This window comes from Mus caroli, chromosome 17, assembly GCF_900094665.2.
Source record: "Mus caroli chromosome 17, CAROLI_EIJ_v1.1, whole genome shotgun sequence".
NCBI lineage: Eukaryota > Metazoa > Chordata > Mammalia > Rodentia > Muridae > Mus > Mus caroli.
The window spans coordinates 46,842,883-46,857,464 of NC_034586.1; the positions used below are offsets into that span (position 1 = coordinate 46,842,883).

At 46.2% G+C, this 14,582-nt stretch overlaps 1 protein-coding gene across 2 annotated transcripts in view; it reads right to left on the reverse strand.

Annotated features, from left to right (window-relative positions):
* Rftn1 (raftlin, lipid raft linker 1) overlaps positions 1-14,582 on the reverse strand; it is a 198,139-nt gene that overhangs the window by 127,471 nt on the left and 56,086 nt on the right. The window contains exon 2 of one of the 2 annotated variants that reach the window (XM_029471260.1): positions 11,614-11,713. The exons of the other annotated variant lie outside the window; for it this stretch is intronic. Within the exon in view, the coding sequence (XP_029327120.1) occupies positions 11,614-11,623 (10 nt within the window). The 5' untranslated portion in view covers positions 11,624-11,713. The remainder of the gene's footprint in view (positions 1-11,613; positions 11,714-14,582) is intronic. 2 annotated transcript variants of the gene reach the window in all.

Sequence of the window (14,582 nt, forward strand, 5' to 3'; positions counted from 1 at the left end):
GGAGAGAGAAAGATCAGTGGTTAAGAGCACTTGACACTGCTCCTGCAGAGGATCTGAGTTTCTGATTCCTAACATCACACGGTGACTCACAACCATGAATCCAGTTCCATGGGATCCAACACCCTCTTCTGGCTTTCATGGGGGCCAGGTGCACATGTGTGGTCCACATGCATACATGTAGACAAATACTAACACAAATAAAGTAAAAATAGATAAACCACACAGAATTCTACATGCATTAATTGAGAACAGCAGATGCAACAGCTTCAAGAAGTGAATGTAAAACTTTCTAGGAAAATTGGCTCCGACCTTTTACAGATCACTCCACTTGCTTTAGAGCCTCAGCAAGTGCACGTGTGACCAGAGCACATACAAGCTTCCGAAGATAGGGTGTCTGGACAGATGTGTTCCCTTCCACAGATGTTGCAGGCCACCTCCAAGATGCAGCTTAGCTTAGTGACTTAGGGTACAGTCTCTGGTTTTCGGCTTTCCAGGCTCAAGCCCTGGATGACCTCACACACACTAGCTTTGGGGAGGCTGCCTCATCAGTCATCCTTCACCGGAAGAGAATAACAATACATACCTGGCAGCTCCTTTCCAAGCCTGGGGAATAGATGGCTAGGACAAGCTGTGGCCCCAGAAAAGGGCAACTATTAGCATACTTTGTTCATAGTGTACTACAGTGTAGCCAGGTTTCACCACAGTTTTATGCTCAGATTTCAGAACAGTCACTATTGTTGTACTCAGAAAACTATGTATACAGTTTGGTAAAATTATTTTTTTCATGTGTGTATACATGCGTGCATGCCTACATGTTCACATGTTGTCAAGCATGCATGCCTGTCTGCACGTCCACATGTGTGGGGGGGATCAGATGTCTTTCCTTATAGTTCTCCACTTTATTTGCTGAAGCAAGGTTTCTTGCTGAGCTCAGAGCTCAGCAATCCAGCTATTCTAGCTAGCCAGCTTGCCCCAGATATGCTCTGCCTCTATTTCCTGTGTGGCGGGACTACATAGCTAGTCTACCAACCTTGTTAACCCTCACATGGGCTTTAGAGATCTGAACTGCAGCCCACACATTTGCAAAGCAAACATTTTATCCACAGAGTCATTTCCCCGGGCCCTATCAGCAAATCTGAACAAAGCCATACTTAGTTTAATGGTAAATACACATTCTGAGAACTGCGCTGTCAGGTGACCCTGCCCCGTGTGCAGGCATCACAGACTGTCCCTATACAAAGCAAGATGCCACTTTGACACTCAGCAAACTCAGCTCATGCACTCCTCTATCCACTACGCCGTTGACCAATCATTAATGTGTAGCACACAGCTATGATAAAATTGTTAGTTTGGGTTCCGTCCTTACTGAACACAGTACACACCATCTGGGGAAACCAGATTCCAATCAATCTCACATCAATGTGGGTAGAGATGGGTAATGTTACTGTCAACCTGATGGGATCTTGGATCGTCATGGAAACGGACCTATGGTTATATCTATCAAAGTATTTCTAGGTTTCCTGAAAATGGAAAATGCACCCTAAATGTGGGTGACAGCATCCTATGGGCTGGTCCCAGGCTGAATAAAAACAAGAGGGTAGACAGCCAGCCTCCACTCTCCGGCTATGGACTCATTGGCTAGCAGACCCACACGTGACTCCCCTGGATGGATCACATCCTCAAACTGGGCCACATAAATCCTCCTTCCTTAAGCTGCTTCTGTCAAGCATTCTAACTCAGCAACAAGAACAGTGACTAACGCAATGAGCCCACTGATAAATTGTTTCTCCGCTGGTAAAATGGGACAATCCAGGCCAGAATAGATTACATTAAATTCAGGTTTGCTGGAAAACTGCTCTTGAGCAAGTTCACTGGCCCCAGGAAAGGAGACCAGGGAGTTGCCGTGGGAAGGAAGAGAGGTGAGGGGAAGAGAAAGAGAGAGAGTCTGCTCACTAAGAGAGAAGAGAGAGGGAAGGAGAGATCTGGGATACCAAAATGTCTGGATTAATAGGGGAGAACCTTTGGGGAAGGGCAGCCTAATCTCCCTGTCTTGCCCCCACTTGGGCTGGAAAGTTCACAGTTGGGGTTAGGGTATTCCAGGTAGGGACTGTGGGATGCTGGGAGAACGTGGAGGCCAGGTCTGCTTAGGCTTGTAAGATATGCACCCCAGTCCCTTGTCCTGGGGTCTCGAACCAAACACACACAGCTAATTCTTACACAGAACCATATTTGCTGCCGTGAAGACTTAATTCAATAAGCGAGGCCATGGTCCAAACATGGGCCCCCAAATCTATAGGATGGAAACTGAGCCATGCACGTGGCAGTGTTAGGAGGCCAAGTCTTTTTCGGAAGTGATTAAGCCCTGAAGGCTTAGGATTCATGAGGGAGTTTATGCCATTACAAATGGAGCTTTTTGGAGAGGCATTGGGCCTCTGTTTACCCTTCTGTCTTTTGTCCATTGAGGACACAGTGGTCCTTCTCTAGGGAGATACAGCAACTAGACACCATCTTGCAGACACAGACCAGACCACTATCTAACATCCAGTCTTCAATTCTTCGTTCTTGGACTGCCCAGCCTCCAGAATCAGAACAAGAAATGAATCTCTGCTATTTACAAACTACCTCACCTCTGATATTTTGATAAAACATCACAACACCGAAAGACATTTATTGAGCACCTACTATGTGCCGGGCTAGTGCCATGCTGTTGGATGCTAAACAACAACAAAACAAAAACAAAAACAAAACAAACACCAGAGAAGGCAATTAGGTATTTAGCTAAGTGCCATAGGGACACTTAAAGTGTACACTTGGGATTCTCGGGGCCTCAGGCAGCAATGTCCTGGTAACAGGCTCAAGCAGTCAGAAAAGGAGTTGGGGGGAGCAATGTGTTTGTTGCCATGGGGGAAAAATACTATCCCTAACGGCAAAGCCAAGTTTTCTCCTCCCTTCCACTAGCTTTGGTTCTCACAAGAGAAGCCCTTTACTTTGCTTCCCTTGGCATTCTCAGCGAGGGCTCTTCACTGAGCTGTCCTGTCTCTGTTTATCATAAATGGACCTTCCAACCATGACAAGGATTGCAATGAACGCACTCTCTGTGCACATCATACCAACAATCTCTTATTTAGATGTCAAATTCCAGAAACTGATCTCGGATCCACAAGAATGAAAGGTCAAAAGAATTCTCAAAACCTACATACTTTTTATAAACTTCAGTCCCCTCCCAAAGTCCCTAGGGCCATCGCTGTTCCTGTTCTGAACACACATCATAAAAAGAGTTCGGTCTGTTTTTTCCAGCAGATTAGCAGCATAATCATCAGAAAGATGTTTTGAATGTGCAACCCTTGGCCCACAACATCCTTTAAAGTCACACACTAGAACTCCAAGGTTTTCTCAGTGAAATTAATCTCAACAAAACCACAGAAGGTGAAGTTATAGGCAGAAAGTATTCCCAACACCTTAACCCTTACACAAGGAAAAGTTCTTTCTTTAAAAACACATTTATTTGTGTGTGTGTGTGTGTGCTCGCACAAGCATGTACAAGTGCGCACACACACATGTGCATGAGTGCATGCGTGTGCATGTTTGCATGGATGGTATGGACATGTGTAGAGGTCATGTGTGTTCTGGAGATTAGACTCAGGTAGTCTAACTTGGAACAAGTGCACTGACTGGCTCATTCACGGCTCACCTCTCTCCAGCCCTCAGACCATCCAGCCCTCTTCAGACCATTAACATCAAATTCACCTCTATACTTTGAAATTTACTTGATTTTTTTTCTTGCAAATTGCAGTTAGACTCAGAGCTTACATGTTCCTGTCATAGTCGCGTACAACTGTACTGATCTAGACCTGCTACCTCAGGTGGGAAGAAGGTGACAATGTGCCCCTGTTACGGTACTGCTGGCTTTATTATTTGTTGCTATAGCAGAGGGAATGATCCCTCAGGAGTTACCCGCACCGGGTTTGGAACGGCTTACTGGTTTGGTTCCTATAACTTTTAGCTATGTGACTGCTACAGACTAAAAAGAGAAATTAGGAAAAAAAAAATTTTTTTTTCTTCTCAAAATGAATTGAAGTCAAGAGGCTTTTGAGAACATCAGTTTCCCAAATGACTGACTGACTTCGTTCCCCATTTTGTAGTGACATATTTTGTTCTGGATTCTGGTGAGTTTTCAAGCGGGTCCCAAGTGACCTGAAAACATGATGTAAGATCTGATCATTTAGACAGAACAAAACACAACGGAGGGAGATAATTCTGTAAATGATCCAGGCCTGTAAAATGGCCACATTGTCTTCTCCTCTCTTTTTCACGGAGCTTTTATTTACAGTATTATTCTGATGTTTGTACACTTCTCGGGGCTGGCAGGAGGCGCTGCCAGTGGGGAGGTGTGTCTAGCAACAGGCTTTGGCTTTCTTTTTAAGAACAAATCCCTCTTTCTTTGTGCCTTCCTTTCCCTGAGGCCCAGGAGGCTTATAAATAAACCCAGAACAGGGAGACAAGACTGAGGAAAATGGAAGTCCATCTGAGTCTCCCAAGCCTGGTTTTATCTGAGCATCCTTCACGTTCTCTGGACCACATCTGGACAAGCTTGGAAAGTGGGGAAATGGAGAAATCAGATGAATAATGTCAATGATCTCTCCCACGATCTTCAGCCAAAGCTCTGGGTTGTAGCCAGGGTCTGGGCTGGGAGAGTTATTTTCTTAACCTGAATTATCTCACCAACCCCCCCCCCTTTTTGGGAAGAAATATGGAAGAGGCCTATTATACAGATAACTAATGCTAGAGACATGTGAGCACGCATCTCCTGAGCCTCATTTTCCAAGCTGAAATTCAGAATTTAAGGTCTAAAACCATGAAGAGCATTTTAGAGCCAGGTGTTTCCAGAGGACCTGAGACATGTGGCTGGCTGCTATGCATCCCCCACCACTCCCCTGGCCCTTGCTCAATCCCAGACAACAAAGCTAGCTTGTCTTCATGACTTGACAGGCCACAGACCCCCAGGCATCAGCGCTGTGGTGACAAGGCCCCAGGAGGGAGCACCATGTTCTTTTGAATTAAAAGTACACACATGCACAAATTCCCATCTAAGTATGTACTTACACCCTCTAAGAGCCAAGCCAGAGTGTGAGTGACAATCTATCATGCTGTCACAAGATCACCCAATGTCCAGGCCCCATACACAGGAGAGGCTTGAAGAGAGAGGACAGAGCCTTTCCAGCCAATTAGACAATACGGCCATGTTTACATTATCAAAGAGAGGCGGCCCAAATTACCTAGCTACTTCAAGTTAATAACGCCATTTATGTCAATTACCTGGCAGGCAGGATCTACACAATCTGAGCAATTACCTCAACTCTTTCAGACAGGGAGAACCTGGCCTGCATGGCCAGCTGTAATTTTTCCTTCCACAACACTTCTATCCTCAGCAGTATTGAGATGAACAACAGCAGGACCACATCAGTCTCTTCGATAAGCAGAGTAAGCAAATCCTCACGTAAGAAATTCTCTCCACTGCTTGGCAGATTAAGATGTATCAGACTCTCAATAATCCAGGTTTAACGTTAGGAGGTTTTTGTTTTGTTTTTGTTTTTTTTTTAATTCGTTTCTAACAAAATCCCGTTAAGACCATACCATTAACAAGCTAGCAAGTACTAAAAGTCAAGGGCTAAAAGTCAACAGAAGCCGTGTCCTACAGAGATGTGGAAGATGATACCTAAGCAAAGGGCTGAGCATAGCCATAAAAACATACAGACCTGAGTTTTAACCCTCCCACCCAGCAACCACACAGAAGAGTGGGTAAAGCAAGCAGTTGCATGTGATTCCCAACACAGGGGAGGCAGGTGCCCAGAGCAACTGGCCAGATAGCCTAGCCAAACTGGCTAACTCCAGATTCACTGAGGGAGGCTATCTCAAAATGACAGGATAAAGAGGAATAGAGGAAGACCCTTGGACATCAACCTTTGGCCTCTACCCCCACCCCAACTTCCATATTATGGTCATGTTCTATCACATCCAATTTAGGCAGTAGTGGGAACTGAACCCAGTACCCCAGACATGCCAGGCTGGGGTACTGTTTTCAGACTCTGCCAAAGAAGAGGGATCTGGAAATGGTGACACCAAAGGCTGGTGTTGCCACTTAAACTTGAAAAGCTCAGGAAGCAGAAACAGAAGCGACAAGGAGCTGACTGTTGGGTCAGAGAAAGTTCGTGGCAGAGTACTGAGGCTGGAGGCTCATCCTGAAATGGCTCTTGGCCACTAACAACAGGAACCCATCTCTTCTCAAATAACGCCGTCTACCCAGCAATTGGTGGCTTTTCTCTGTACTTTGTAGTTTGCACAACTTCTTGGTCTGTGGGTTAATGCTCTTGTAAGTTTTGGGAAATTCTTAGCCATTATCTCTTCAAATTCCACTCTAAGTTCTCTCCTCTCTTCTAATAACCCAGTAAGATGTAAATTAGAGGATCCACTGGGTCCCTTACAAGCTTCTCTGAGTGCCATAGCCCTCCCCAACTGCAGGCCTCCACCAACCCTTCTCTCCGCCCTCCCTCCACCTATGGAATTCTTAATTTCATGTTCTTTCTCGCATTTCAATTTCCTTGTGAAATTCCTCATGTTTGTACCTGTTTTCCCCTACTTCTCCATTTTATTCTTAAATATATTAATCATAGCTATTTTTAAATCCCCCCTTTTGTTTTTGCTAAATCAATTCTTTCTAGTTGGATCACCTATAAGTCAGTTTACCTTTTTTCTTTTATTTGTTTATATTTTTATGTCACATCTGGTCATTTTTGATTGAATACTTGAATACACACACAAACACACACACACAAATTCAAGTCCTCATTATCCCAGCAAGCAAGGCCCCCGATAAATGGACTGTACTTCAGGGTTTAACCTCAAACACTGAATCTCTGGTCTCTTGCACTGCCACTGTTTGTAGCGTCTTGTATAATTTTATCTCTTGTCGTGTCTCTAACTCACTCTTGTGAGACCCATGAGAGCTTTTCAGAGATTTTTTGCTCCGAACATCAGTGATCTGGCCAGGCCAGGCCAAGGTGCCAGGCTTGTGCCAACACTGGAATCAAAAGGCCTTGGGATTACATGTCTGGCTTGCCTTCATTATAATATTTAATTTCCACTTTTAAACCTAGAGGAAAATCAAGGCAGGAGTATTTTTCACTCTGATCACTGAGATCAGGGGTGGGCAAACCACAGTGAACCAGCCAGTCTGGCCCACTACCGTGCTTATAAATAAAGTTTTATTAGAACACGGTGATCTTTTCATTTCTATATTGGCCGTGGCTGTGTAGGCACTAGGGAAGCTTTTACACAGTAGTTGTTAGAGACATCATATTGCTCAGGAAACCCACAGTTTTCCTTTTCTTTCTCTCCACAGGAAAACAGCAACAATGGCAGCCAGCTCGTCGTCACATAAACTAAAGCCAGGATACAGTCAGTCAGCTGCACAGAACTCTGGGAAGAAGACAGTGCCATCCAGGAGCCCCAGATTCTTAGCTCCCTCCCATCTCTAATTTTCTTATCACAATGATTTATTAGAATCATTTTTTAAGATTAACACAGCAGGAAGAGGGAGGCGAACTGAAGCAGACAGTCTTGGTAAGAGAGGAGGAGGCAGCTCAGGCCACAGCTAAGGGCCTTTCATTGTGTGCTTGTAAATTTTTTTCTTTTGGGGTGAGTAAGGAGGGAGGATTGGGGGGAATTTTAATATTCACCTTGGAGATCTGCTAAAATTGTAACAGGAAACTACTCAAGGATGAACTCTGGGCTAAGAGAAGTCTTAATATTTCATGGGGTGGAGTGGGATGGGGGTGGGGTGGTGTCCCAAAACTGAGCCTGTAAGGAAGAACAATGAAAAGAATCCTAAGAGCGTGCTTAATTTTCATCCATCTGAACAGAAGGGAAAAATAGCCACAAAAGGGACAACAGTGGTTTGGAGGGATGCAAGCATACACACACACACACACACACACACACACACACGCACATCCTCAATGCTTGATTAATTAAACAAAGCCATTTTTACATCTGATACAGTTTCAGAGTTAGTGACAACTTGAAAGAAAGGCCAGTTGTTCCATCTCTCCCCTGCTTGAGACAAGGACGTGATAATTTGCTTCTTTTAGGAAGATTGCTCTATTTGATGAGCTGTGCAATTTGGCACCCAGGCCAAATGATGGATGCTAGAATGCTCAGAATCACCAAAAGTACTCCATACACATCACTCAAGCACAGGCATATGCAGAGACAGAGACAGACAGGAAGAGAGACAGACAGGAACACACACACACACACACAAAGAGAGAGAGAGAGAGATTCAGAGGGAGAGAGAGAGAGATTCAGAGGGAGAGAGAGAGAGAAAGAGAGAGAGAGAGAGAGAGAGAGAGANAGAGAGAGAGAGAGAGAGAGAGAGAGAGAGAGAGAGAGAGAGATTCAGAGGGAGAGAGATCGACAGAGAAATCCACAGAAAGAAACAGACAGGAAGAGAAACAGAGAAAGACAGACAGAGGGGAGAGAGATAGAGAGAAAGAGACAGATAGGAAGATACAGAGAGATGGGGGAGGAAGGGAGAGGGAGACTGAATTGCTGGGGGGGGGGGAGCCAGCCTCTGGTCTTACATAGAAGGCTCAGGAGGACTTATGACATCCTGCCTGCCATGGAGCCCCATCTTGCTTAGAGGTCAAAGCAAATTAAAAGACCAAGTTATAAAGAAGGTAGTTGTGACCTGACAAAGGAAGCAAATTCCCCTAGGGGCAGCCAAGGCAAGGCTCTCAAGGTCTCCAAGACAAGATCCCAATGTTGTTTGTCTGACGACAGAAAGGCACAGTCTAGCTCACATTTCTCTGAGTAGCCACTCACTACCCCTCACTTCCGGGTTTCTTCCCTGGCACCATGGCACCCCAGGCCTGGAATCTAGGCCCCTAAACACAACATATCCAGCACTCCACACCGTGTTCCTCCGACTGCACTCTGCTCAGCCACTCCACCCTGGTGGTCTGGCCCATGATGATGGACACCTTCAAAGGCAACAACCACAGCCCACCTTGCAAAGGAGTAAGGTTGCACCTGACCTCACTGAGCCACAGCGCTGTCTGCTCTTCCAGAGGACCTGGCTACAATTCCCAGCACCCCACTGGAGGCTCACAACCATCTGTCGCTCCAGTCTCGGGCACTCCCTTCTGGTGACCCCAAAACACTCACTTACATTAACTAAATAAATTTGATAAATAAATGAAAGTTAGTTCTTTTCCAAAATAAAGGTTTTTAAGGGGCTGCGTAGATGGCCGAGTGGTTGGGGTGCTTGCTGCACAAGCATAAGAACCCAAGTTCAAATCCTGACACCCTCGTCAAGAGCTGGGAGCCTCAGTGTCCGTCTGTCACCTCAACACGAGGAGGCAGTGAGGTGAATATCCCAGAGGCCCACTGGTTAGCCAGTCTTGCCAACCACTGAGTCACAGGTTTCGTGAGAGACTTTATCTCAAAAACACAAACAAACAAAAACTAAAACAGGGTGGAGAGCAATAGATGTGGGTACCAAAAACCAATGCCTGCCCTGCACACACATGTGCACATTCAAGTAGCCACACTCACACACAGAATTATTAAAAATCAAATCTTAAAACACTAAAGTCCAGCCGCAATAATGAGCAGAGAAATGCTCTCCTAATGGTTCAGGGCAAACAGGGACTTTTGTGGTCAACTAGCATGGTCGCTTTTGTCGGGGAGAGCTCAGAAACAGGCTTCTCCTCCTCCTTGGCATGAGTCATGCTGCAACACCCAGCAAAACTCTAGTATGAGGCATTAAAACGTATCTCTGTTTCTGTAGCAACCATTGATAAAGATGGCATATCTGCAAAACGGGCAAATAACATCTGAGATCCTGTGTGCTCCTCCAGAGAAGCAGGTCTGGGTCCCTTCTGTGGACACCGAGCTGGATCTGAGATGTTCCCTGACCAATTGAAGGTGGTCACCGTGATGATGCATTGTTTCCAGGTCCAGAAGCATGGCAGCTTCTACTCTTACTGTTTGGGACCTCAGGATAAGCTATGCAATGTGAAACATGGGGAGAGGCCACCTGAGGGGGCACTGGTCAGCATTCAGAATCAGGTGGTCGTCTACTGAGCTATCCTAGTGTCTTTTATCCAATCTACCAGCTAATGCATCCCCATGAGTGGTCTGGATTGAACCCACATGGAACAGAAGATCCACCCCGCTGTGCCCAGCCAACAGATTCGTGGCAAGGCATTGCCTGAAGTCACCAGCTTCAGGGTGGCTTGTGACATAGAAAGGTAACTGAAGTGTGTGTCAAGCTCTTCCTAGATGGCGAGTCTCATGAAGATACAGAGTGGGTGCAGAGAAGACAGAGGGCAGCCAGAGACCGAAGGAGGATGCTAGGAGGAGCCTGGGCACAAAGGCTAGGCAGGGCAAAGCAAAGAGACGGGCTCAAAGTCAACTCTGACTTCTGATGATGCAGAGAATACCACAAGAGGCATTTAGTACAAGAATGTCCATGGGGTGAAGAAAGAAAAGTGACTTCAGGGTAGGAGGAGGATCCAAGGCAACCAGTGGGGGTCGAGAAGGAAAACTCCAAGGAGAAACAGAAAGACCTACAAAAGAGAACCTAGGACATATGACAGGATTAGAGCTAGCAGAGGGGAAAGGATTGCAACACTCTTTCAGTCTGGAGAAGCAAAGGACACCAGGTTGGCTAGACCTCCCTTATGGGTACATAGGTCGTACAGCGTTCAGCTGTCCTCTCTGTCACTCCTATAAAGCCACACATACAAAGTAGGTCCTGTCTGTACACACAGTGTGGAATCTGTTGTTACCTCTGACCTCAAGGCCAACCCTGCTGCCCTTAATCTACCTGATCCAGTTACTTGGCTCCTTATCCTCAAGGCAGAAGCACATCCTCAGGCCAGGAAGAGAAAGCTTCTCCAAGGCAAGCCTCTGTCTCAGGAGTGCCCAGCACTAACGGGGTGACCAGGAAATCCCCCCATGAGATACAGGACACAGTCCCACAGAAGGAAAGATGGGGGCGCAAGAGCTCGGAGCACGGGAGCATCAAAGCCTCAGCTAGGTCAGAGGGGACGAAAACCAGGTCCCGGTGAAGTCAGGAGAGAGGGAACCCACAGGGGAGGGAGGGCCAGCTTCTCCCTCACCCTGCTATGCAGCATCTCAGCCACACTGTGTCATGTCACACTTGGAGGAAAGGGGGTGGGAAACGCGTGCTGGCTCCTACCGCCATCCCAAATGAATCCCTAAGCAAGCCTTTCAAACCCATTCATTACTGGCATCTTTTCTCTACAAATCAAACCTTCCCAACTCAAAGACTGCAGCATCCAGGAAATGCTGACTCAAAACACCAATATCGATATGGAGAAGAGGGGCTGAGGACCCTCACGGGGTGGGTTGTCTTTATCTGTCAAAGTTGGTGATATCTCCACTCACTATTCAATCTCCAGAGATCCTGTTGGCTTAATTTATGTGGCTCAGAGCTCGTTCCCTCCAGGGTGACAGGCACTTCATCTTCCTCACTTGGGACCTTGTCATTAGGACTGTCCAAATCCTCACTGTTAATTTTTTATATACCCAATTTCATGTTGAGGTCCTCACATTCCAGGGAGCTCCTTGAGTGGCTGCTGTGTCAGATGTGTCCCCATCCTGTGACCTGCAGATCATCGGTAGAGACCTGCAGAACAAGAGGGTGGAGTTTTCTCTACCAAGCTCCCGAAACTCTGGAGGATGTTTTTCCATGTCTATCCTATCTTTAGATAAGTCATTAGAGGGAAGGTCATTTCCTCACACACAAGTCAGAACTGGAGATTTTAAATGAAATAAAAATAGGAATACTTTATTCAGAAAAAAAAAAGCTAAGCTAAAATCAAATCACAGATTAAACGTGCTGAGGAAACTGTGACTTGCTGAAGCCAACTAAACGGAGCCAATTATCACCAGTCATAAACCATGAGCTCCGAGAGGCCCCGTGCCCCAGGACAATGTGTAATTAAATCTTTATAACTACAACAAGAAATGCTACAAAATTAGGTGAAGCCACAAACAGGTCCACACATTTCCCCTTCCTGTGACTTACCCATGAGGGCAGGCACAAGCCATTTCTGTGCTGGCAAAAGGCCTCAAGGGCCCCGGCACTCAACGTGCCTGAGCCACATCCGCCACCAGGCCTCTGAGGTGGGGTTTCCTTTGGCAACAGGCCACCAACAATCTTTGAGTTTTTTATCAACTGTGGGCCTGAAGACATACAAGACTGCCAGTGCCCTGCTCCACAGGTAACCACAGAATACATGAACCTGTCTAATGAGACAGATGGAGCCGTCTAACAAGGCAGCAGAAGGCACAGCTTCTTGCGGGGGTACCCAGGGGCTGTGCTATGGACCTATGCGCCCACAGTTTTCACATCTGGAAAATGTGTCTAAGCAGAGCCTGACAGTCACTGTGGCCACTGTCCTGGGGACTTGGGAGTGTTATGAGCTTGAAGCATATTAACATTAGGGCCAGATTTGAAGCAATGCCTGAATTATGGCTAATGTTATGTAAGTCAGCTATTGTCGATAGTGAGTTTTACACTTGCATTATTCAGTCACTCTGTGTGTGTGTGTGTATACACACATGCATGTGTGGGGGTCTTTAGGTGTATGTTAATTTCTGTGTGTGTATTTCTGTGTGTCTCTGTATGTTCATTTGTCTGTCTCTGTGTGTGTATATGTATTTGTAATGTGTGTGCTTATGTCTGTCAGTGTCTGTGTGTCTGTGTGTCTGTGTCCATGTTTGTATGTGTAATATTGAACATGTACGAAGTCAGAGGACAGCCTGCTGGATCCAGCTCTCTCCTCCTACTATGTGGGTTCCAGGGTTCAAACTCAGGGTTGTTGGCCTAGCAACTCCTTCACAAGTGGAGCTATCTTGCTAAATTTGTGTTTTAGAAGACACCATTATCAATTATTTTTCTACAGTGTCATTATTTTTTAAAGACTGCATAATAGCACGCATTGCCATCAGCAGCCAGTTACACTTACTGCTATCAATTTTAAAATTATTATTAGCACACTTTCTCTTTAGTACTAAGTTCATATGCATCAGGAGCTGGCTGCAAACGTGTAATATTCATACAGAACAAATCCAGGGCACTGGCACTAGTAATGAGAGGGGAAAAAAATCCAGTTCCCAGAACCACCACCAAGAGAGGTGTGTCGGTTCTCACCTCTTGCATGACGTGGTATGGAACTGGAGATGCCCCAGCAGGTGGAATGGGAGGGAGGGTTCTTTGGGGAGAATGAGAAAGACAGAAGACACCCAGGCTTGAGATCCCAGGAGGATGTCTGTGGCCCCGAGGGATGGATATTTGCCCACCATGACTATGAACATTCTTCCTCTCCCCTCCTGCAACTTACAAGATCCAGTTAAGATCTATGAAGAGAGAAGAAAGCTTTAGAGCAAATACACCCCGAGAATGTTCTACTGCAGTACGGGGGTCCCTCCCAGTTACCTTATTTTGACCTATGACATAGAAGGTCAAAAAAGTCAACTATCTCACTCAAAACCACGGGGATGGCAATAAGCAGATGTCAGACCTTGGTCTGGCACACTGATTCAGGAGAGCAGGCCTGGGGTGTCTTTCAAAGAGTTCTCAGGACTGGAACACAGGCCTCATGTACACCCTTGGCAACCTTAGAGTGGGAGGGAAATTTCCTCTGGAAACTGCTATGGTACCCCTCAAGAGTGGGGGGCAGGTGGGGAGCAACGATGCTGGGCACAAGCAAGAACCAGGCTGACAAGCAGGAACATGGTCCTGTCATCACTGAACAGCACAGAGATGCTATCCTCGAGCACCCATCTGAAAACCATGGGAACAGCAAGGGCCAGGGAGACAGCCCAGTGCATACGTGTTGGCCACACAAGCATGAGGACATGATTTTGAACCCAAATTAAGAGGATCCAGTTATTGTGTCCTGCATTTGTGATCACAGTGCTGGCAAAGACAGGCAGGTCTACTGGCCTGCCTAGCCCACCCTAATCGGCAAGCCTGGACCAGTGAGCCCCATCTTCCAGAAAAGGTAGACAGCACCGGCCAAACAGCAGCAGAGGTTGCCTTTTTACATTCATTCATGTGTGAACACACACACATGCATGTACACACAACACACATACATGTGTGCACACATCTGCACGCACACACACATGATAATGATGATATCTGTGCTTCTAGATTGTTCCTTAGAATATGACTTAAGAAAGCTCCCTTCAGATCAGCTCTCCTACAGATAAAAATATAACTCTGCATGAAAACAGGTGCAAACACTTTCCCAAGTGGCCAAGATATGGAGGCAAGGCAGAGGGACAGAGGTCACGGGGTACCAGGTAAGATCTGGTGATGGCTTTTACCCTGAGATGGACCTTAGTCTGCATACCATAGAGCTACACAAAAATTCAGACAGAAATCCAGTTTCACTGGCTTCAAGAAACAGGGAGAGAGAATGGACAGATGCAGAGAAGAGCAACCCCTAAGTTCTACGTGGAAACCTTGCTCAAAGTTCTAGCCA